We start from the raw sequence: 26,027 nt of genomic DNA, 5'->3' as shown, positions 1-26,027 counted from the left end.
ATTCAGTTAAGTTTGCAGATGATACCAAAATTGGAGGTGTAGTGAACAGCGAAGAGGGTTACCTCGGATTACAGCAGGATCTGGACCAGATGAGCCAATGAGCTGAGAAGTGGCATATGGAGTTTAATTCAGATAAATGAGAGGAGCTGCATTTTGGGAAAGCAAATATTAGCAGGACTTATACACTTAATGGTAAAGTCCTGGGGAGTGTTGCTGAACAAAGAGATCTTGGAGTGCCGGTTCATAGCTCCTTGAAAGTGTAGTTGCAGGTGGATAGGATAGTGAAGAAGGTGTTTGGTATGCTTTCGTTTATTGGTCAGAGTATTGAGTACAGGAATTGGTCATGTTGCAGCTGTACAGACATTGGTTAGGGCACTGTTGGAATATTGCGTGCAATTCTGGTCTCCTTCCTATCAGAAAGATGTTGTGAAACTTGAAAGGGTTCAGAAAAGATTTACAAGGATGTTGCCAGGGTTGGAGGATCTGAGCTACAGGGAGAGGCTGAACAGGCTTGGGCTGTTTTCCCTGGAGTGTCAGAGGCTGAGGGGTGACCTTAGAGACATTAGCAAAATTATGAATGGTGTGGATAGGGTAAATCGGCAAATAGGGGTTGGCGAGTCCAGAACTAGAGGGCATAGGTTTAGGGTGAGGGGGAAATTTATAAAAGAGACCTAAGGGGCAATTTTTTCACGCAGAGGGTGGTACGTGTATGGAATGAGCTGCCAGAGGAAATGGTGGAGGCTGGTACAATTGCAACATTTAAAAGACATTTGGATGGGTATATGAATAGAAAGGGTTTGGAGGGATATGAGCCGGGTGTTGGCAGGTGGGACTAGATTGGGTTGGGATATCTGGTTGGCATGGACTGAAGGGTCTGTTTCCATGCTGTACATCTGACTTTGTCTCCCCTTCCCTCCGCCTCGCCTCGCCATTAGAGTCCATGAGTATTTTTAAGGCTGAGTTAGTTGTATGTTTGATAAACCAGAGTATGAAAATTGATCAGGCAAATGTGAAATAATTAAATCAGCCTTTATCTTATTGGATGGCATAGCAGGCTGGAATGGTTAGGTGTCGTACCTTCATTCACATGTTTGTATTTGTTGTGCTTCTCTGGTAAAATGAAATTTTTCATTGGATGACTTAAAACACTTCATCAAAAAGATTTTAGTCAGGAATTGTGGAAAATGTAATTGATTTTTCTCCAGAAACATGCTATTAGTTGGTTGGAAATCCATCCTTTTGTATAAATGTGAGAATGTCAAGTGGGTTAGATGAGACCTTGTGATCCCATCCATTTAGTGGAGTTATTCATCAGTCGCAGTTGCTGAATGCATAGATTTTGTAGTAAGGCATTTTTATTGAGTGGTTAATAGAGCTGTTGCTTGGAGTAGCTTAGCCAGCAAAGTACGTTTTCTCTCTTCAAAGTTATAAAAAATTGAAGATGTGGTGATTCTTTGGGTCTACTGTTCTCATAATGTTTAATTAATTAAACTCTCTGCAGAAGTCTCACTGTGCAGCTGTTTATTCTTCCGTTGACCTGTCAGCCTGTGTGCTTGGAGAATTTAATGTGGTAAACCCTTATCTCTCTTCCACCATCCCCTCCACCCCAAAGAAAACAAAAGACTGAAAACCAAAACAGTTTTGATCAGATGTCGTGGGTTTTGGGGAGATGGCTGTTATTGTAATTCACAAGGCCAAAAATGACATGTTAACTTGAATCTGTCCTCCGAACAGAATCAAATCTATTTTTGGCTCAATTTGAGGAACACTTTTTGCTTTGGATGCATACCTTTTGTTTATATGCACTGACGTGATGCTGCCATCGTGCAACACCATCCTTACTTTCCATTTACACACAAACATGGGTCGATGTTCACAGCAGAAGCCAAAGAATGGTTTTCAATATTTCACAGTCCTCATTGGTCCAAGGTATAAGTTTGTAGTGGGAGAACTGAGATCAGCAGCTTATCAGCAATTTGCATCCAATCTGCATTCTCAGTGAGTCGTCACTGAACAGATTTCTTCTGTCTCTGCCATGTTTATTTGAGTATCTTGGTGCGGCCAAAGTTGTAAACTCGAGCGGTTTGCTTGGAATCCATCTGGCTTTCCTATTCTTGACTATCTCTTTAGATTTATTGTTTGCAATTATGGAGATAGACTTGTTTTGGGCCAGATTTGGATTTCCATTCAAGATTCCTTAAATATTTAGATTGCAGAGTATACTGTTCGTCATCTGATGTACTGGTGCTAGAGCAAATGGTTTTTCAAGCAGAATTGTTTTCATAGTTTGTCAGTTATCAATATTCAGTGATTCAGTTCCTCACAAAAAACATGACGTGGTAAATGTGGTCAAGGAATATCGCACAGATCTCTCTCTAATGTTTAGGTGTTAGTGACACTATGTGCCATCAAATCTGGTGTAAAAATTTGTCCCTTTCACAAGACATTACACATTTTTGCTTTTGAAGATCTAACATTCAGATCATTAACTCTCTTCAACCTCCCGAGGTCACATTCAATTGGATTCCAAAGATTGCATCTCCACATGGATATAGTTCATAGAAAGCTCGCTTCACTAAGCCTGAGCTGACAACCCTGGGGTTTGTTTGAGCTCCAATTTTTCTTTGCTGCACCAAGCAAGTACTGCTTGTGGACTTTGCTTTTCCCCATTCTCAGCTACACTGCCAGGAAGTTACGATGAACTAACTGCCTAGAGTTTGCTCAGGCAGCACTTGTGCTGCTTGAAGCCACTTTGTTTCAGCATCCTCCCAGTTTCCAGTTGCAGCTCTACCTAACTTACTGTAAATGTAAAGGGTTTGGAGGGATATGGGCCAAGTGCTGGCAAATGGGACTAGATTGTGTTGGGATATCTGGTCAGCATGGACTGGTTGGACCGAAGGGCCTGTTTCTGTGCTGTTCGTCTCTGATTCTATGACACTAAGTCTGATTATCTAAGATTTGAAACAGCAATGCTTCTCTGGTTGTATGCCAAGCAGGCATAGAGTGATCTGTTATATATCATCTGTAAAGAGCTAGGAACTTGTGCGTATGTGTGTTTTAGTAGCAGCATTCACAACCACACTGAATTGTATGCACAGGCCTGAGCAGGTCTGCTAGCTGGGCAAGTTAGCTAAGAGTGCTGTAAACTTTAAAAGTCTGTACTGTTAATGTTCTGAACATTTCACCAGAAAATAGATTGCAGTGAGCAGAGGAAGCAGTCAGACATCTGGTTTTGTCGTGGGCAGTATGGTATTCTTGTGTTTAGCTGGGTTGGCTGCTGTCCAGCACCGTCTGGTTTTTAGGTCTTTTGTATACTTTATCCACTGACATGGCTGTGTTTGTTCCTTTCCTCATTGGCAGCAGGCTCAAAGTGACTGGGTCACAGCAACCGGTTCCCATGCTCTCCTCCAACTCTCCCCTCGTCTCTCGAACCACAGCCAATCTCCCAGATGTGCGAATGTCACAACAATGACTGTCTCATGGCCTCTGGCAGCCACTGTGAAACTCCCCTTTCCCAGAATGCACCAGCCCCTGACCCCTCCAAGGTGATGGCCTTAACCATTCAGCTTTCTCAGCTGTCAATCTGACTGGCTGCCCTGTAAAGAAATGGTTTTTCACTTCAAATGTAAAACAAAACATTGATAGTCATTTCGGTTGAACTGCTCTGCCTTGACCATGTTTAGGGATAACTGGAGCGATGACCTGATTGGAAGGTGTGTGTCTGCTCTGTAAATATATAGGTCACCATCATAAATTCACAGACCAAGAAAATCCAGTCTTCGATTGAACAAAAATCTCCTGGCAGTGGTGTGAAGAATGTTAATTAACTGTCAAATGAGGAAGAGATTTATGGGACAGTAAAGCTGGGAGCTGTTGCTGAGATATAGCATTACAATGCTTGTGGTTTCCATGACACTCCAGTTGCTGCTTTCACTGCATGTTTCCCCTCATTCCATCTTTACAAAACTCAACTCGTTAATCCCAGACGTTGGTTTATAACCAGAACCACTCAGTCTTGGAAAGACAGGCCTCTCTTCAATTGAGCCGCTCAGGCAGGAAATGTAAATTTGACTGATGTTCTGACGTGAGCACAAACAGGAGCCCTTAAATGCACTCACTTGTATAATCGCAGACACCAAAATATTCCATGAGCTTGCACTGTGCTTTAAGACCTTTTTTTAAAATGCAGCGCAAAGTCTCTACTTCGTACGTCCCAGAAGTAGGGAGCCACACTAATTTAAAGAATTCCAAATTACCACGTAAGCTACAAGTTTGTGTCCAGTAATCAGTTGCCAACTAAATTAAGCATTTATTGTTTTAAAAAAAACTTTTAAAAGCTTCCTATTCATGCCCTTGTGCCAAAAACATGCTATTTGGGAGTATATTTGAAGAGTTGTGTTCCGGCACAGTTAGCAGAAAGGCACCTTGGTAATCGATTTGATCTGGGGTGAGCCAGTTTTGTGGGGCACGTATTTTCTAAATACATGCAAATGATCATGGATTCCTAATGTTTACATTGTTGTAACATGTTGAAAAATTCAGAATACTTTGCAATGGCTTTACTAACTTTGTATACCACTGCACAGGAAGCACCAGGGCAACATGGTAGCTGCTGTTTCAGGGCAACAAAAGCAACAGGGCCTCCTGCGCACACAGGCTTGCACTGAGGTAATGTATCTGTGCAAACACCGTGCATTCACAGAAAAGAATGGCTTCATAAAATATACATGTGAATGGAAACTCTAACGTGAACCGATTATATTTGCACCTGTAAAAGAAGGTTCCAGAACCAGTAATTGATTCAAACAAGATGCTGCATTACTGCGTAATAATTCCCCGACCCAGGAGTGCTTAATAGCCTGGTGAGGTGCTGATCCACTCTGGGCCTTGATTAAACAGCAGGATTAAAAGCTGACCCCCTTCTGAAGGAAGCCAGTTAATTGAGAGACTGCTCTTAACGTTGAGGTGATGAGTTGTCAGTTGGAGGCACTTGGTCTCCTTGGATTTGATTTTGATTTATTTTTGTCACGTGTGCCTATATACAATGGTTTTGCATGCAGTACAGCACATTGGGTACTGGAATAGAGCAAGGAGTACAATGTTACAGCAGCAGAGAAGGCAAACAGAGTGAGATCAACAAATTTGAGAGGCCCATTCAAAAGTCTAATAATATTGGGGAAGCAGCTGATCTTGGATTATGAATCTTGAACTTCACACCTGAATTAGTGATGGCTGTGTCAACTGATGCCTGATAGGGGAGCGCATGAGGTGGTTGAGGTGAGATAAGTGGCGTGTCTCGCGGAAGAGAAGCAAACCCGTTAATGTAGACTCTTTGCTGGACTTTAAGCCTTGCCAGACTTCGCACTGATTACAATGGTATCAGTTTTCATTCTTCCAAATTTTCCTCTGCTATCATGACTGTCATTTCCACTTTCAAATTTTATTTTGAATTACTCATTTGTTTGTCCAACCCAATCCATTTATTTTGGGTTATCCTTGTCCCCTTTCAGTCTTTGCAGCATTAATGCTGGAGGCCATGGTTAGAATTCTCTTTTATAGATTTACTTTTCTAATAGTTTTCTTTTGAAGCTCGGATGGGTACAGATTTGCAGTATGAAAGGTTGAGTCCAAGCAGGAAGCAATGTGAACTATTGATTAAAAACCTGGAGATGTTTTGAGGAAGTGAAAACTAAAGGAAATGTTGAACTTCATACTTGAGATGCTGGGAGAGAGGAGAAGACTGTTAAGTGTTGAAGGCTGCCTGTGTGATGCATGAACCCCTTTTTTACTATTGAAATGATGCACGCAATCTTGGAAAATGAAAATTCGACAGCAGCATGTTCTGCTTGTTTCTAACCATGTGGGCCATTGTCAGTATTTTTGTATAACACTTCAATTTACTTCTGTGTGCATTCATCAAAGATCAGATTTCAGAGCAGAATGCCTCTAGACTTGAATGAAAAATAAAATCAACTAGAGTGCAAAATGGTCTCTGCCTTGACTGTAATGTGACATTTTTAAAAACCAATTAAATCTGAATATGTACTCTAAGGCATTGCTGTACAATAACTGTAACTCATGGACTTGACATGAACACTGTGTTAGGAGATATGCTGTACATTTCTCAAGTCCTGGAGAGGTTCCACTAGCACTGCTCCCACAAGATCCTGGTAATCCATTAGCAGCAACATATTGACCATGCTGTTAGAGTTCTGCTGGGTGGACCCCAACGCCCATGTGCCTGAGCCCTTGACCCAGAGCTTTGACATGGCACATGAGCTTCAGCAGGACAGATAGGATGCTCAACACTGCTTCAGAATAAGTGCAGGACCCTGGGCCCATGACTAGCCCAGTAAAGGGGAAGCACCTAGAGTCTCATCACGAAAGGCAGGTATTCCACAAACCACACTCTGCCCAAACTGTCACAGGGCAGTGCATTGGACTCTTTTTAATTATGTGAGAATTCATTTTAAAATGGAAGCAAGAGAAGACCATTTCTAATGAAGAGATGCACTTTAATACAGTCATAGAGTCATAGAAATGTACAGCATAGAAACAGATCCTTCAGTCCATGCCAGTCTATTTACCCTATCCATTGGTTCTGACGTAATGCGATAGTTCTGTTCTGTTCTGTTCTGTTCTTTTGCGATAAGCAAATTGTGCAATAACCGTGTTATTTAAATTAACGGAGCTGGAATCACGTTATAGACATTACAGGTACGTAAATTTTGTGTTCTACAAATAACAGTCTAAATTCCTCAATCATGTTTAAGCCGATTCACGTTGAAGAAATGCGCGATATAGCAGAACTTAATGTAATCCAGAAACCCATTCACTGGCTAATCTACTTCACTGATGTACGGGTACTGCCGCAAGAAATGGCCTGTAGCTTCTGAATAGATTGCCAATAGATATATTGTAAGTCATTTCTGTCGAGTCAAACCATTAAAGGGGGGCACAAAGGAACATTAAATGATGTGTGTTCCTCTTGGAATTGTATGTTACTTACAATGAGCTACCTTTTAATTTGGCTATTCAATCAGAAATCTCGCAGTCAAATACATAAACAATTGCTTAAACTTTTATGTACATAGCAACCAAAATAAGACTCAAGTAAGCAAGTTCTTTGGAAGAATGGTCCTCATTCGCGCATAGCTCTGCAGATTTTCCTTCTCTTCACAAACTCATTCACTCTCCCTTTTTAGGCTGCAGCTGAATCTGCTTTCTTCAACCTTTTTTAGGCAATTCATATCAGGTCATGGTAACTGTGTAAAATTATCTTCCTGAATTCCCCCTCGTTAGGTTATCTGTCATTTTGCTGGGTGAAAATTTGACCGTTTCTTTACTCTATCAAGTATTATCTTTCTTTATCTCTGTTCATTCTTTGATCCAGGAGAGCAGCCCCAATTCCTCTAATGTCTCCATGTCCCTGATGTTTTTCCTCCCAATACAGTTTCTCTGATGGATCTCCTCTTGCACCTTCCCTAAGGCCCTGACAACTCGCCTCATGTCTGGCCCCCAGGATTAATCACCGAACTCCACCTGAGCCTTCTCTGTGATGTGTAAAGTTTTAGGATAACTTCTTGAGCAACAAGTGTTGTGAGATGTAAGCAGGTGTTCATGCTTATTGGTAATTGCTGTATTTAGAGTACCTCAGCTACGTTTTGAACATGTCACACAGTGCTTTTAACTCTGACCATTTCAGTTTATGATGGTCCTTTTGTGTCAAACCTGCGTGCTAACCAGACAAATCATTAATTTACATCAGTACATCAAGATAATAGAATAGAATGTAGCTACAGAGAAGGTGCAGAGAAAGATGAACCCTAATTTATGAGAGATCCATTCATAAGTATGATGATGGGGAGGAAAGTTCTTCAATTTGTGTGTTTTCCAACTTTTGTATCTTCCTTGTGACGGAAGAGAGTATATAACTGGGGTGGGAGGGCTCTTTATGTTGGCTGCTTTCCCAAGGGCAGCAGACAGTATCGATGGAGTCAGTGGAAGGAAGGTTGGTTTGTGTGATGGACTGGGCTGTGTTCACAACTCTTAATTTATTGCTGTTTTGAGCAGTTGCTATACCAAGCTGTGATTAATCTGGATAGGATGTTTTATATGGTGCATCTATAAAAATTACTAAGAGTTATTGTGGGCATGCCAAATTTCCTTAGCCTCAAGTTAGTTTTGTGCATTTTCTATGAAAGTTGGATGACCAGTGGGCAATTGCACCTCAACAGCAAAAAGGTTAATGTGGACCAAGTTGAAAAACCCCTCAACACCAGGTTATAGCCAAGAGTGTGGTGCTGGAAAAGCACAGCAGGTCAGGCAGCATCTGAGAAGTAGGAGAGTCGACATTTTGGATGTAAGCCCCTCAATTAGCATCTGCAGTCCTCACTTTGTCTCAGTTGATTTCAACACTAGGTTATAGTCCAGCAGGTTTATTTGGAATCACTAGCTTTTGGAGTGTTGCTTTATCAGGTAGTGTCGTAGAGAAAATGTAGAGAATCACTAGAAGATGCAGAGAGCTCTTCAAGAAGCAGGTCTTTTATTTGCAAACAAAAAACCACGACACGGAGAAAGCAGATTCTTGAATGCCTGCGAACCTCAGGGTTGAGATTTTTTTAATATCTTTTTTTTAATCATGTTCCTGTTAGCTTATCAGCATGTCCAATTATATTAATCAAAGTACCTCACTCTAGCTACACAATAATCCAGAGATATTAGTTCCCATTATCTCTTTAGTTGTACATTCTACTTATGTTATTCTCATGTCATGGTTAAATATTTATTATCACCGCTGCTAAAGTAATCTTCCATTCCAGACTAACCTGTCATGGTAGATATTTAGCTGTTCCATCAATTAAAAGAGTCTCCTGTCTCAAGCTGACTCTACTAACTATTAATTAGATATTTAGTGTCATGTCCCAAATATTTATGGCCCCAGTCTTGTCATAATGACACTTAACAGGGATACTAGCTCATCTCGCCACAGTGACCTTTCAGCAATAACTTTACTCTGCTAATTGGTGTAAGAGCATTCCACTATTCTTATCCCATCCTGCCTTCCACAGAGCACAGCTTACCAGTGGTCTTCATGTTTTAACCCTTCCCATGCTTTTATGCTCTTTATTTTCCATAGTAGTTGTCCACTTGGAAGAAGCAGCACTTCAAAAGCTAGTGCCTCCAAATAAACCAGTTGAACTATAGCCTGGTGTGATTTTTGACTTTGTCCACCCCAGCCCAACACCGGCACCTCCATTTCAAGATTCATGTGGACCTTGATGTGCATTTTAAGCTCAACTTAGCAGAAACTATAAATCCTATTTTCTTCTCCATTTCTATCTCTATTCCTCCCTAATAATTTCCTGGATTGCACCAGATTCAAAAATAGGTGAAGCATATTGCATTGAGTTGAATCAGTCACCTGTTTCACTGCAGTGATGTTAATGCATTGATCCCTTCAGTGTCTTTCAATAAGCCACAGTCACTTCGTAACATAAAACAAATGTTAAACAAGTACATGATTGCCAAATCTGATTATTTAAAGCTAGTGATGGTCGTATGTTCCCTGAGTTGTGTACAAGTGAGAATAGTAGTTCTTACAGAAGGGCATTTGGTTAATTAGCTAATCCCGCTGGACTGCAATTGATATTTGCAGAGGAATAGCTGGTAATTTCTTACCATTTGGAAGTTAGGTATGATCAGATTGATGTAATTGTTATCCACAGCCTCATTACTGGCTTCGAGCTATGTACATTGAGGTGTATCTTCTATAAACTCATCCATCAGGTTTTTCTATTGAAGTACATAATTAAGGGAAACCAAAATGTGCTTGGTAGCTCCTGGGGTGTGTTCTGTCTGAATTGAACGTGGCTTTTGATAGAAATCGCCATGGCTTCTACTTCAAAGTCTGCCTTCATTTTTGAAGAGATCTACTTGGTCACTCCTTTTGTCTTGTGTTTGTCAGAGAAAAGGGAGCAAAGCTGCTTATCCTTTCCTGATTTAAATTCTTGTCGTCAACCTTGCAAATGTGTTTTGTGCTTTCTCCAATGCTTCAGTTTGCTTATAATGAGGCAGCCTGAAATACTTTTCAATTGTAGTCTTGCCAAGTTCCATTAAAAGTTTGCAATAACTTCCCTACTTTTCACTACTTCCTTTTTAAAAAGAAATGAGAGATTACTTTATTTTAAAAATGGCCTTTATTAACATGCTTTGCTTACTCTAGTGATTTGCATAGGTACTGGTTCTCTGGCTCTTACATTCCAGGTGATTTTGGATCTTGTGCTAAAGTAGAATGAAATTTTGAACTTGATTTGTCTCTGTCCCACTCCGGCTGGTGTGCAGATGAGTTGTTATCTTGAGGATGACAGGTTTTTTTTGTCTGTTTCCAACATCTCATTGTTTACTTTTGCCCTCAGCTTTTTCCACGCCATTCCCAATGGCTTATCTTCAGGCACTCTAGTCACCAGCAAGGACTTCCATTCCATTGACTTTGATCCTGCTTAATTTGAGTTTTTGTTTGCAGATATCCTTGTCCTAGGTGTGGGTGATCTCTTAGTCTCATGCTGGTGACCAGCTCGCTCAAGGGCAAATGTCTCTGAAACATGGCCATTATCAATTGGGCAAATGTACTTGAGAGGTGGGTGGGGTCCCTTTCTATGGGTGTACTTAGAGTCATAGAGATGTACAGCACAGAAACCGACCCTTCAGTCCAACTCATCCATGCTGACCAGTATCCTAAATTAATACAATCTCACTTGTCAACATTTGGCACACGTCACTCCAACCCCTTCCTATTCATAAACCCATCAAGATGCCTTTTGAAAGTTATAATTGTACAAGCTTCCACCACCACCTCTGGCACCTCGTTCCGTACACGCACCACCCTCCGCTTGAAAAGGTTGCCCTTTCATACTTGAACAGCACTGGAAAGCTCTCGTGTCTGTGGATATTGAAAGGTGCAGTAGTGGATGTTCACGTATCCTGCTCTTTGTGACGAATAGCCCATTGGCGTTCACTAACTGAACTTCCTGTACTTGGACATCTCCCATGAAGAACATGTTCTTCTGAGGCAGCAGAGGTGGTAGCACTTGTGTCTTGGCTTCTGAGATTTCATGACAGTAACAGAGGATGCTAAGTTCACACAGCTTTCTATTTTTGGTTATTTGGTCCACCCTAGATTTCTCCACCTGGATATGGGAACTGCAGCTTTGGTGATGGTACTGATTTAAAGGAGGGACATGTTACTGATGATTATTCATGCAAGCTATATGAAGTTTTCGATGGCCTCCAGAAAGAGTTGGTAGTTGATGCAATGTGGAGTTTGTTATCGTTTGTATAGATTGGCAGCTGCCTGTTTGCCCTAAAGCATAGTTTAGTAGGCTCTCTGGGTTTCCCACTTCCTCCAAACCAAAGGAGTAGCCATGGGCACCCGCATGGGCCCCAGCTATGCCTGCCTCTTCGTAGGATATGTGGAACAGTCCATCTTCCGCAACTACACTGGCACCACCCCCCACCTTTTCCTCCGCTACATCGATGACCGTATCGGCGCTGCCTCGTGCTCCCATGAGGTTGAACAGTTCATCAACTTTACCAACACCTTTCACCCTGACTTCAAATTCACCTGGACCGTCTCAGACTCCTCCCTCCCCTTCCTAGACCCCTCCATTTCTATCTCGGGCGACCGAATCAACACAGACATCTACTATAAACCGACTGACTCCACAACTACCTGGACTACACCACCTCCCACCCTGCCCCGTGAAAAAACGCCATCCCATATTCCCAATTCCTCCTTCTCCGCCGCATCTGCTCCCAGGAGGACCAGTTCCAATACCATACAACCCAGATGGCCTCCTTCTTTAAGGACCGCAGATTCCCCCAGACGTGATCGACGATGCCCTCCACCGCATCTCCTCCACTTCCCGCTCATCCGCCCTTGAGCCCCGTCCCTCCAACCGCCACCAGGACAGAACCCCACTGGTTCTCACCTACCACCCCACCAACCTCCGTATGCAGCGTATCATCCGCCGTCATTTCCGCCACCTCCAAACGGACCCCGCCACTAGGGATATATTTCCCTCCCCTCCCCTATCAGCGTTCCGAAAAGACCACTCCCTCCGTGACTCCCTCGTCAGGTCCACACCCCCCACCAACCCACCTCCACTCCCGGCACCTTCCCCTGCAACCGCAAGAAATGCAAAACTTGCGCCCACACCTCCTCCCTTACTTCTCTCCAAGGCCCCAAGGGATCCTTCCATATCCGCCACAAATTCATCTGCACCTCCACATACATTATCTATTGCATCCACTGCACCCGATGTGGCCTCCTCTATATTGGGGAGACGGGCCGCCTACTTGCGGAAGGCTTCAGAGAACAACTCTGGGACACCCGGACCAAGCAACCCAACCATCCTGTGGCTCAGCACTTCAACTCCCCCTCCCACTCCACCAAGGACATGCAGGTCCTTGGACTCCTCCATCGCCAGAACATCATAACACGATGGTTGGAGGAAGAGTGCCTCATCTTCCACCTGGGAACCCTCCAACCACAAGGGATGAACTCAGATTTCTCCAGTTTCCTCATTTCCCCCCGCCCCACCTCGTTTCAGTCGATTCCCTTGAACTCAGCACCGCCCTCCTCACCTGCAATCTTCTTCCTGACCTCTCCGCCCCCACCCCACTCCGGCCTACCACCCTCACCTTGACCTCCTTCCACCTATCACATCTCCATCGTCCCTCCTCCCTACCTTTTATCTTAGCCTGCTGGACATTCCTGAAGAATGTCCTCTCCTCATTCCTGAAGAAGGGCTTATGCCCGAAATGTCGAATCTCCTGTTCCTTGGATGCTGCCTGACCTGCTGCGCTTTTCCAGCAACACATTTTCAGCTCTGATCTCCAGCATCTGCAGACCTCACTTTCTCCTCTCTGGGTTTCTTGCCAACCTGCAGTAAATGCTTGTTTTTATGATGTATTCTGTTCTGTCCATGTCAATGACAGAAACTCTTCAATGTTATCATCTTTTTACATTAGTATCATACTTTAAAAAGCTGTCTTCCACATGCTAAGCTGTAGTTAGCAGACGTGCGCTATTAGCTTAAAGCAGTCGTAACCAAAACCATAAATAATTAGACATGTTCTATGTCAGCCTGTGTCAGTAAATCTAGATATGATTGATAGTTTCACTTTATTATTGCAGCACTCGTTGTCAGAGCCCTAGCCAAATAAAAGTGAGAGCTGTTTGCTTTCAATGTGTTGAGCAGAATTAAATAGCTTTTCTCAAATATATAATTTTAATAGCTATCTGGAGGAGCTGTACTTATCCCAAGGTGGAAGGTGAAACCTTAAATCTTATTCCATGAATCTTGGGCAAACGCATGTTTGACTTGGAGGGAATTCAACGCCCTGGCTAAAAGGGTTTAGTCAGGGCAAGGTGCAGAGCCGAAGATTCAGGATGTTTATGATGATTAAGGGCTTTGCAATAAATAGAGAGAATCTCTTTCCTTTGAGAGTCCTGAACCAAGACAGCATGACACTTTAAAATTAAAGCTCAGCTATTCCAGGGTGATGCCAAGAAGCACTTTGTCCCTTTTGAGTAGAAGAAACCTAGAACTTGCTTTCTCCAAATGAGGTTGGGGCTAAGTTGAAAACTTTTAAATGGAGATTTGATGGGTTTTTGTTCAGTTTGGTTGCCATAATCCCAGAGGGCTGCTCACTTATTAGAGAACGACGACTGGTGGTGAGTTTAAACTGAGTCACTATATCTTGGATGAGGTTGAGAAAGTGTGACCTCAGCTGGTGCAGGTGTTGAACCCATGCTGTTGACTAGGCAAACCAGCTGTCCAGCCAACTGGGTGAACTGAACCCACATCCCCCACTCTTTTTCTTTTTTTTTTAGATTAGATTACTTACAGTGTGGAAACAGGCCCTTCGGCCCAACAAGTCCACACCGACCCGCTGTGGGCGAAACCCACCCATTCCCCTACATTTACCCCTTACCTAACACTATGGGCAATTTAGCATGGCCAAATCACTTGAAACGCACATCTTTGGACTGTGGGAGGAAACCGGAGCACCCGGAGGAAACCCATGCAGACACGGGGAGAATGTGCAAACTCCACACAGTCAGTCGCCTGAGTCAGGAATTGAACCCGGGTCTCTGGTGCTGTGAGGCAGCAGTGCTAACTGCTGTGCCACCGTGCCGCCTTGTTCAGTGAGTGTTGAGATCACAGACAACAGTGATGACAGGTACAGCCCTGATCTAACTGGATGGCTGAACAGACTTGCTGGATTAAATGGCTCTCTTTTTGAACTCTTAATGTCTTTTCCACTGACCATGACCATCCATACATCACTTCCTCATGGAGGTGACTAACCAGTTGCCTGTTTAGGAGCAAACTATTGTTATGTAAATGTGGATGTTCTAATCCTTTGATATTAAAAGCTAGCATTGATAGCACCACGTGTTCTCAAAATGACATTGCAACAGGAGCTCCAGCTACTGGAGCGACAAAACAGATTCAAATTTGGCCAATCAGTTTAAATCATACCCTGAAAAATACCAAATTCCAATCAAGTTTGAATTGAATACATTGACAATCTTAATGACACAATCTGATGCTTTGGAATATAACACCAGGGAAAATTGAACAGTTGGGAGGAGAACTGCCACCGGACCAAAGCTGTAAACTGAAGTACCTGTCCAGAGAAGGAGTTGGCACAGAAGAAAACCTCAATACTGACCCGGACAGCCAATCGACGATTGAATATAAAGCGAAGATTTGGCCGCTGGCTGATTTTAAAATTTGAATTTTCCTGTAAATCTCAATTGAGTGTTTTATTGGGCTAGTATTATAGAAGGGAAGGTAAAAATAAGTTAGCAAAAGGAGGCATAAATAGTTGAATTAATTGTTCTCTGTTCTACTTTAACATTTAAAGTTGATTTTTACTTTAAATAGTTTTTTGTCCCTCAAACTTTCACAGATTACTGCATAGGATAAATCTTTTTTGTATTGCTGGTTTAAATTAAGCAGGGGGTTTACCCTGTGTCATAACACCATGTAAGAATATTCTGTCTGTTTTATGATTTAAGACCTCCTTTTAAAGAGTTGAAATTCATGGTTTAACATATTGAAACACATTTTCTTTGCTGTGCAATAAAGTACCATGTTAGCAATTATCCATTTTCTCATTGAATCAATTTTAGCACTGCATATTCTGTATGTACAGTTAGTCGTAGAAGTGGTCATTTTCTTGGATGTGTTTGGCCATCTGGGTAGTGATGTAAGCTTGCTTCCTAGTTTTGACTGACTTTGGCTTCCTTTTCAGATTTTGCATGGCAGCTCCTTCTAATCCGACAAAAATCCTTGGTTGGAAAGCTTCCTGAGGATCATGATGTTTACAAAATTACGAAGATAGCAGTGATCCCACTGTCTGAAGCAGAGCCTCAGGATCTGGAATTGGAGGTAATAAGCTTGTATTGAGTCCTGTTTTTGCTTTACCGGCATACGTATTCTTCCTATCTCAGCGAGTAAAAGATTTTACAAGTTATCTGAGACTACCCGGCTTTAAACATGTCAAAATTTTAATTTTAAAAACCTGTCAGATGTGACATTAATACATGGAAATGCAAAACCACATACTTTTGGTAACTGTTCGCTTCAAGTACTATATTTAAAATCTCTAAGTTTTGTATTGTATTCAAATTTGGGTTCACAAATTAAAGATTCCTTTCAAACCTGATATGACAGCAATGCTGGAACAATGAATAAGAAGTTTGCAAGACTTAACCCTATCCCAGTAGTTACCAGTATTGAATCACTGGAATATTCTGGTGCATCATTCAAAGTGAAATGTGCTTGGACAGTCTTATGCTATTTTCGTAGGGTGTAATTTTACAATTCCAAAGTAGTATTGGAATAAAATTTAATCAATACCAGACCTGTGCCAATGTGTTCTTCTGATATTGAGATTGTGAAGCATTGGTTGTTAATTTATCCTGATATTTGCCTTGCTCCATTTCACCTGGGATGTCTACTCTGAGCAGATACCAAGACCAAAACACTTCCATCCTAATCCTGTACTCGCTCGTAAATAAATGCTCGCGAGCCAGTTAGATATTTTGTTTCATTTCATAAATAACATGAGGCATTGAACAGTGAATAGTTAATCAATGGTATCCTTGCATCTCCTATTTTGTGCTAAATCTTTGCACAAGGGGAGGCAATGGCATAGTGATATTATTGCTGGATTGTTAATCTAAAGCTGCGGGTAATATTCGGGGGGGCCAGGTTTAAATCCTGCAGATGGTGGAATTTGAATTTTAAAATAAATTCTGGAATTCAGAGTGTACTGACCTTTCATCCATTGCTGATTGTTGGGGGTAAAACCCATCTGGTTCTTGAAGGGAAGGAAATCCTTACCTGGTCTGGCCAACATGTGAACCCAGGACTCTTCACTGCCCTCTGGGCAATTAGGAATGGGCAATAAATGCGACACCCACAGCTGTGAATGAAGTTTTAAAAAAAAAAATCAAAATTTTAGCTGTTGTGTGATTTGTGGTTATTTAACAAATGGGTTTTGCAGCAAACTAACCTCTACTCGATTGTTGGTATTTTTGAATATGGACTCGTGTGAAAAAAAATGCCATCTTGTGTGCTACTTGTATTTCTGTTTTTAGTGGATCACAATCCAGAATGATTCATAGCCATGGGAGATGTATGCAATTGGCTGTTTTTTTTCCCTGTGTTGAAGATTTGGATGAGTTGTTTTGCAATAATGTCTGGACCTGACTACATTAATTCCATTTATAGAATGGGAGAATTCAAGTTAGGTGGCTTTGAAGTAATGTCTACTTATAAGCAGAATAAAGGAAAAGGCAAAGGATTTGGAAAACATGTAAATCATGTGTACAAGAATAAGTGATGGGACTGAAACTTTACACTTTTGTGATGAAAGGCACATGATGCACCCAATTGTCATCCTTTGATCACCAGTTCCCATGTGAATATTGAGAATACAAATGAAGTGACTTTGCCAGAACAAATGAGTGTGAGAGAGCTTGGATATTGAGAAAGCCAGGCCTTGAAGGGCTTTGCCAAGTTTCAAACTCAAACGGATGTTCTAAAATGTGGCAGACCAAAGAGATTTATTTTTTCTGTACTATTATCTTGAAACTGTGAAGTGTTTTTCTTCCAATAACAAGAAAATGAGTTCCACGAACCTTTTATCTAGTCAACCAATTTAGCTTTTCATAATTCTCTTCAAGGTGTCAAAAGTAATTTTGTATTGGAAAGTTTTTTTTCTTAATTTTAAGCAGGGCAATGGAGCTAACACTATTATTGAAATGATGGACACTTATTCCTGTCAACCGATAAGATTCTTTCAGTTTCCAAGCAATATCTTACTACTTTAAAGCTGTCAAGGGTAGTACTTCTGTGACTTGCTGTTTTGAGCGTGTTGTGAACAGAAAATTTCTTTGTTTAACAGCACTAGATCTTGACCAGCAGAGAGAGCAGCAGATTGACATATCCTTTCAAAGCTTTCAGTTAGTACTGTTGACATTATCAAGTTTTCTATCAATTTGTGAAAGCATACTATTCAATCTTCTGTTTCCTTTTGCTTTTAAGAGTTAACTTAACATTGAAGGCCTGAACTTATGCCATGTCCAGATACACTGAAGATAAAAGCAATTTGAAAAGACCTTCAGTTCATACAGTAGGCAAGGTGAAGAGTTGTGTTATTGTTATGAGATGTATTCCTGGAAAACTATGGAAGCTGAAATTGTACTTCCCTTAGGCTTCAAGCGACAAGCTCAGGGCATCTTGTACTATGCAATTGCTGAAAATAGAAGTCAGATTTCCCATGTTTTCTTTGCAGTATTTTACTCAGCATGTAAGCCCATTCACTTAGAAAATAGTAATTTCAGCATGGATGTGTTGTAATCATGCACTTTTGTTTTTAATGTAAAAATCCTTTACATGAATCTCAATGTAGAAATCTATTTTTCTTAAGATATCAGACACATTTAGACAATCCCCCACCCTTTAAAGAAAGTTATTGCTTTTAAGCAATTGTTTGTGTTGAAATGCTTTTCTCTGCATCTTACAAACTGTGATGAGGTGCAAAATACTGATGTGTGATTATTTCTTTATTTGTACTTGTTATTGCATGAAGTTTAACATAGGTATGAATTCAACTTAATCTATTGGTTAGGGGCACTTTTTGTAAATGTTGAAATTTCCTCCCACTGTTTCTTCTTTGAAACTTGCTGTGTTAAACAGGGTAGATACAGACATGCTGATGTTTGCTGAATGGTATGCATTTGAAAATGGGCCAGTGTATTGCTGTGTAATTTTTCCCTGGCGTCGGCTGAAAGTCTTTGTTCGGAAGCCGTCAGCATTCAGGAGTCAGAGTGGGGGAAAGTCAGTCCCATCACTGAACAGATTACAGCATTTATAGATAGTAATAATGCAGAAAAGAAGTTGGTTCATTATGATATATGAAGAATTTCTTCAAAGATTTGTCGATCTTTGCAGTTCTCCATCCCCTAGAGAGCTATGGGTCCAGTTGTCCTATATATCATGTATGAATTTGAAGAGGTTTTGGTGATAAAGGATTTATGAGATGTACTTAGTGAGCAAATATATTTGAAACAAAGAATAGCTATCATATGGAACGATGCAGCAAGTTCAGCGGGTCAAATGGTGCAATGCTGCATGTTTCCTGTGTTTCTCTCATTAAGTCACTATACTGCCCCCTGCTAATTATTGTCGTCTTGTTTTTAATCCTGTCTATTAACTGTCCTGTTAATTCCGGGTTCCTGAATAAATCCAAAATGTTTTTAATAAATCTAAATTTTGGTTCTCATTTCTTGAAGGTAATTGTTTTGTAATTGGAAATAAGCTTAGAACTTCGAGAATGAGGAGATATTGAACAATGCTAAATTTGATCGTATCATGCCACATGATCAAACTGAGTTCATCCAACTGGAGCTGACCGCCCTAGTTCATTTTGCAGTGGCAGTTTAGTCAGCAGTCTCTCTTTTGCAATCAACTTTTTAACCACAATAAAGGGGATGTTGTGTTTTCCTGGATTGATCTACCTTTGATTCATTGAGTAACTTCAGTAAGACACAGTAAGACACAGTCTATTTAGGGTTAGGACTGTACTGTTTGAAGTGAATTAACAAGCATTTCTTTGTGATGTTCTAATGTATGCCTTAGTCAAGTATTGCGTGGGAGTAATGGAGGGCACTAATGCTATCCATTCAGGTTTAGAAGCTCTCCCTTTGCATTGATTAACTTAGCTCATTTTACATTTTAATTGAAATCAATGGAAGTTGAATTGGACAACTATGAAATCAACCAGGAATACTGACTCCTCTTGCATGCAGACCTCTCCTTGACCGTGTCTAATTAATTGCATAAGACAGCCAGGGAATAAAAGCATGATCTTTAGGCTAGAATGATGGCACATTTGAATTAATTAGAAGAATAGTCATGCCCAGTTTGTTGCTTTGGGTGAATGGGATTGCAAAATTATAATTGGATCTTATTGATTTCATCTGGCTTCTGCTTAATGGTATGGCGGTCTTGTTTTGGAATATCGAATTATGTACCATGGCAGGATCTCAGGAGGGTTCCTGATAGCGAATGCTACTTCAACACAGTTCTTGAATGACGTTATGAAAACTTGGCGAAATGTAGTTTAGTATCCAGCTGAAGTGTCTGAGGCAGAGGAGCTCAGACAGTGAGTGTGCAAGAAAGAGGTGTCTTTATGGCGTGGTTGTTAGCTAGAGTGGAAATAATTGAATATATCTCCTAACAATCTCACCTGGAGACCGACATGGTGTAAATGATGAGAATTGATTTTCTACAAGGTTTCTGATTTGTCTCAGGTTATGGAGACCTTTGTCTTTTTTAGACATTACTGCACTGTATGCCATAAAATACGCTGTCTCTCCACAAGTCCTGTCCTACCCTCCCAGCAGTTGGTGAGCCAGCAGTGGTTTAGTGTAGATTCTTTGAATTGATGTTTAGGAAAGTGAGAATTCTTGTCAAAATGAAGAGACACTCTGGCTAGGTGGATGGTTCTAACTGTTGAATGGTGAGGGTACAGACTTTAGTGCATTTTATCCTTTGTTTTGTAGCTAGTTCATATGGTCTAATTTTGCTCAAGTACTTGAACGGTATTGGGATGAGTGTAGTTTAAACTAGCTCTTTCACAGAATGTCTTTGATGTCAACTTTTGTCTTTGCATCATCAGCAAATCTCATGCTTTCTGTTTTGGGTGTGAATAGTGACGAATTATTGACTCAGTGTAAAAGTGGTGTCAATAGAGGGATCCTGACCCTACAATGTAGAGCTGAAAGCTTGAAGTGTTAATAACTATTCTTTGTGGGCAGCACCTGGAGGTTTCCCTCCCTTCCTCTTTTGAAAAATGGAGTTGGTCTTGGTTCATGTTGGAACATAATCCTTGGGTTTTCAATCATTTTTATTTTCGATTATGCTGATATGTTTCCTCAGTGAGCTGATATTAAACACCATGCAATCACTGTTTTAATAAGGATTTTTATAATGGTAATGGGTGCACTTAAAGTAAATGCCTTTCAAAGAAATGTAAGTTGCTGTATTAATAAACAGCAATGTGGAAAGTTGCCCAGGTATGTCCCTGTTCACAAAGAAGAAAACTGAACAAATTCTCCAATTGCTGCCCTGTCAGTCTATTCTCGAGCATCAATGTGATTGAAAGTTAGCGAGTGGCAACCACTCAGCAAAATCCTCACTATCAGTTTGGGTTCCACCAGAGCAACTCACCACCTGACCTCAAGACTTGGTTTAAATAAGGACATGAGAGAGATTTCCAGAGGTGAGATGACCTACTGCAGTACTAAGGAACTCCAGCAATATTGAAGTCAACACCATTCAGGAGAAAAGCTCTCCTCAGGTTGCAGTCATACTGAACATAAAGGAAGATGGTTGTTGTTGGTGGTGATCAGCCATCTCACCATGTACATTATCATGATATATCAAGTTCCTCAGGTTACTGTCCTAGAGCCAACCATCTTCAGCTGCTGCATTAATGACCTTGTTTTCGGTATAAAACCAGAGGTTGGGAAGTTTGGTGATTGTGCTATGTTGAACACCATTTACAGCTCCTCAGATTCTGATGCAGTCCATGTCCATGTATAGCAAGACCTGTTCAATCCTTAAAACTGCCAGGCATTATCCATCTTCAATGGAAGCATCTGACAATGGCCCTTTGATATTTCATGGCAACTTTGAATCTTCCACTATCGGCATCCTGGGGTTGCCATTGAATAGAAACTGAACTGGACCAACTGTATTAATGTTGTGACTAGAGAGGCACAGAATCCTGCAGCAATTAACCTGCCTCCTGATTGACCAAGGATAGCTGCAGTATTCAAAAGCAAGACACTCATTGTTAGCATTGTTTACAGCTGCTTGTTAAAGCTGCAACTGAAGTGTTTGTAGATCAACTGGAGCTGAATGGTTGCCAGAGTAATTGGTTTTGCATGACAGAGGCTTTTTGACCCATCATTTCTGTACCAATCATGAAGCATTCAATTGTTCTTATGCCATATTCCAGCTTTGATCCATTGCCTTGTGTACAAATGCAGCTTTGATTTGCAACAGGAAGCTCCATGGACTAGACGAGTTATTGATGACCAAGTCCTTCTGCATAACAACAATTGTTATTGATTGTTGCGTGGCTGAACAGTGTGAGGTCAAAAAGTGCGAAGCTGGAAAAGCACAACAGGCCAGGCAGCATCCGAGGAGCAGGAGGATCGACGTTTCAGGCATTGCTCTTCATCAGAAATGGGTGCACTTAATGTAAATGCCTTTCAGGAAATGTAAATTGCTGTATTACTAAACAGCAATGTGGAAAACACCCATCAAAGAGTATAAAAGTAGTAGGAGTTATACTTAAGAGGCAAATCAGGAGGATAAAAAGGGGACATGAGATAGCTTTGGCAAATAGGGTTAAGGAGAATCCAAATACATTAAGGACAAAAGGGTGGCTAGGGAGAGAAGGGCACCTCAAAGATCAGCAAGGCCACAGACGTGATGAACTGCAGGAGATGGGGTAGATAATTTGCATCAGCGTTTAATATGGATAGGATATGGAATATAGAGAATGTGGGGAAAGAGACAGTGACATCTTGAAAAAATGTCCATGTTACAGAGGTGGTGGTGCATAAAAATGGATGAATCCATGGAACCTGATCTGGTGTACCAGAGAACTCAGGGCAGTTAGGGAAATGATTGCTGGGCCCCTGAGATTCTTATATTGTCCATAGCCACAAGTGGGGTGCTAGAAGACTGGAGGTTGGCTAATGTGGTGCCACTACTTGAGAAAGGTGGTAAGCAAAAGCAGAAAGCTACAGATCGATGAGCCTGACTTCAGTGGTCGGTAAGTTTTTATTGGAGGGAATCCTGACCGACCGGAATTTACAGGTGTTTGGAAAGGCAAGGACTGATTAGGGATAGTTGGCCTGGCTGTGTGTGAGAAATAGTCCCCCCCCTCACCCACCCACCCCTGTTTTGCATTTTATTTGAGGAAGTCAGAGGATTAATTAGGGCAGAGTGGTGGATGTGATTTATATGGACTTGAGTAAGGTGTTCAACAAGGTTCCTCGTGCAAGACTGGTTAGCAAAGTTAGATCACCTAGAATATAGAGAGCGCTAGACATTTGGCTGAAAGGTAGAAGACGGGTTGCTTTTCAGACTAGAGGCCTGTGACCAGTGGTGTGCCATAAGGAACCAAACATTGCACTCCTCGTCTGTCCTTTCATGTGTGTCTGAGAAAGGGAGTTCATAAGGGATTAGAGTTTTAATGAAGCTAAAAGTTGAGCTTTAATGAAGTTATATGCTGATGGTTCATAATTCTTTAGCTGTAGTTAAAGTCTAATTACTATAATAAGTAGTAATTCTTCAGTAGAATTGTTTGTGCTTTGACCTGGTTCGAAAAGGAAGTTAAATTTGGAGGTTTTCAAAACAACTTTAACATTGGTGATGGCTCCAGGAATAGCAGGGCCTGATTTCCAGCATGCTATCCCAAGTGAGGGGTAACAAATGGAGTACTCTCACTTGCTTTGTGGAGCTCAAACAACACTTGAGCTTGAGACCATCTGAGACACAGCTTCTTGACTGGCAGCCCATATGACACCTCACCCCCTCACCACCTTCACTCCATTTTAGGGATGGGCAATGAATACTAGTGAGACTCTCAGCCATGAAAAAAAGTCTCTGACATGTGCCAACACCTGACTGCTGGACCGCACCTCTTTGAGCTCTCTGATCCAAGCAACCACATGGCACCCCTAACCTGTTAGGGCACTTGGTTGTGTGGCAGTGGTCCAGCTCCTAACACTGTGCACCTGACTCTTCTCGAACAAGCTGCCTAAAAGCCTGTTTTTGCAAAATATTCTGAGAATCCTTCTGCAATGCCTAATGCATTCCCTGTGTGCAAATGCTCACTTACTTTTTAAAAAAAACTCTAAATTTGCCTAGTGAAACTGATGCAGTTTCCATGCCCCTCTGATGTGGTCTTGATGCATTTGAAGAGTTTGCTTGTGAGGTTGGACTGGCCTTTCTGCTGTTTGAGTTTATCTTAAACTTTATTGGCAATGAGTCGGTATTCTCTAATTCACTTGGCCCCTACATATTCTGTTGTCTACAAGCCAATTTACGTTTAAATGTTTACTGGCAGCATGATCAGATTGAACAGCATGCAAAATTGTGAAACTTGATAGCAGCAAAGTTAATTGTGTTTATAGGTAGTACACAGAATGTCATTTTGTAAAGTACCAAATGTGCTATCAGTTCCAAAATTGAGAGCATCCAGTGAAAACGTTTCATTTTATGATTTACTGGATGGTGAAGCAGCAAGTTGTCCTTTTTGTGTGGAAAGAAACACTACCTGTTCGTCAACAGTTGTAAAGAAACCTGGGGTGGGTGGAGACGTGATGGGAGAATCTGTCAGGGTTTAGAGGGATGTTGGGAACTTTCAGTTTTTGTGAGAGATTAACACCAAATTCCAGTTCACTTTGTTCAGGATTGCCAGTGCTTCAGCTAAAATATCTAGATCTGTGTTCTGGAAGGTGTGAAAAACCATTGAGCGTTGTGCTAATATATTGGAAAAAGGTCTTTATAGTGGCTAAATTACTGACTTTTGGAGCAAAAAGTCATTTTTCCATTTTATTTCCAATAAACCTCCTTTGGGGTGGTCAGTGGTTTAACACATTGACATCACAAGATGTATAAGTTAATTATCTCATCATGGCATGAATGTCAATTTAGAAACCTAGGTTCAATGTTGTTAACACTCAAATTGTTTCAGAGCTCTGTGTACCAAGGGTGGGGGTGTAAAGGCTTTATATTTGAAATGGTTGCAAGTTATAATCTGCCTTGCTCCATTTTGCATGGAAACAAATTTGATCTTTGGTTTTAGTCTGAGTGAAGGTTTATCTTCGTGAAAAAACACAACAATAGGCCCTTCTCTACAGATAAATGCAAAGGAATTGCTATGCATTGTCCACTTTATAACTTAAGTACAGTAGCTTAGTCATTAGTGGTTTAAAAACCCAAAGGGTGAGTGTTTAGATCCCTGATCCTATCTGGGATTCACTGTGAAGGTAAACTTGGAGATTAAAAACCAACATTGTGGAAGTGACAGTGAAGAAGTTGAAAGAACAGCTGGTTCATTCAGGTCATGTTTACCTCGCCTTGCTGGTGATTTCATCTCCGCAGCAGCGTGGCTGATTCTTTCTCCCTGTAGTGACCTTGCAAAGCGTGCTGTTATCAGGAATGTTCGGAATGTGTCTTAAAATGCTGGCCTTGCCAGTGATTCCCGCACTCCAAAGAAGTTGGGGAAAAATACATGGCTAACAAAACCCGTTTCAGACTGTTTCGGAAGAATGGTAGTCTTGTTCTGAGGTAGATGTTTAGGTTAACAAGGGACCTTGGCAGCTTGCTTGAGATGAGAATGGTTTGCCATTTTATTGGGTTAAGATTTATTTTAGTAAGGCAGAATGAGTACCAGCCAATGACTTTCAGTTTTTACCAAAAGGACGTTTACTGTTATTGTAAAAACAGAATTGCGCAATTAAGTCTACACCTACCTGCATTACAATCTCAAAGTTGGTAAATGAAAGACTAGTGAAGTGTTTTGTTAATGAACTATAGTTTTGTTTAGAGTTGTTTCATATTCCATGTGGATGTCTGGTTCAATCATGTTTAATCTTTTTGCCCTCATTTCTCTTGTCATGAATCACTTTTTAAGAAGGGGGTTGATATTTGACTGACTGGGTTGAACAAATAGGAATTATTTTGTGATTTTTGGCACAACTGGCCACGAGAACAGCCACCCTTCCTGGATGGGGACCATAGTCTCGTGCTTGTATTGGTTATAGGTCAGTAGTATTTGCTCACTGCATAAAACTTCCCAGATGTCGTGATGTACTTGCACCAACTGTTGTCAGGCTACTTCTCAAGTAGTGAACCATAGTTACACCTTTCACAATTTGAGCTATTCTGCAAATGGGAGGGCAATGTTGGAACATAAAGTTGACTGACCATGTTCAAATGACGAAATCAAACACTTCTTGTACCCTGGTTGCTGTTTCTGACTCACCAGTTTAAGGTGATTTACTGGATATTGTGATTTTCACTCTTCAGGACTGGAGTTAAATTTTCTGAAATCTGTGAAATTGTTCAGAAAGGCAAAAGAGCGTTATTGATGTCGACTGGATATTGGATGTATGCTGAAGATCTTGCTGTTGTCCAGTGTATATTAGCTGAGAGGGACAGGAAAAAACGGTAGCGCTGTTTTGTTCCTTTATTTAATCAAACTGATTTGCAGTGAATTTTGCAAGTATTTCTTAAGCCTGAATTCTTAGATGGGGAGGAGTAAATTCAAATGGAAGACTTTTAGATAAGGTTCCCTACAGTGTGGAAACAGGCCCTTCGGCCCAACAAGTCCTCACTGACCCTCTGAAGAGCAAC

The 26,027-nt window shown here is 41.2% G+C and overlaps 1 protein-coding gene across 2 annotated transcripts in view; it reads left to right on the top strand.

Moving 5' to 3' along the window:
• Positions 1 to 26,027, top strand: part of inpp5f (inositol polyphosphate-5-phosphatase F) — a 209,877-nt gene that overhangs the window by 101,364 nt on the left and 82,486 nt on the right. For both annotated transcript variants that reach the window (XM_060842076.1, XM_060842078.1), the window contains exon 3: positions 15,328 to 15,464. In XM_060842076.1, the coding sequence (XP_060698059.1) occupies positions 15,328 to 15,464 (137 nt within the window). The remainder of the gene's footprint in view (positions 1 to 15,327; positions 15,465 to 26,027) is intronic.

This window comes from Hemiscyllium ocellatum, chromosome 22, assembly GCF_020745735.1.
Source record: "Hemiscyllium ocellatum isolate sHemOce1 chromosome 22, sHemOce1.pat.X.cur, whole genome shotgun sequence".
NCBI lineage: Eukaryota > Metazoa > Chordata > Chondrichthyes > Orectolobiformes > Hemiscylliidae > Hemiscyllium > Hemiscyllium ocellatum.
Note: the sequence above shows the minus strand (reverse complement) of the source record. Positions and strands in the feature narration are given on the sequence as shown.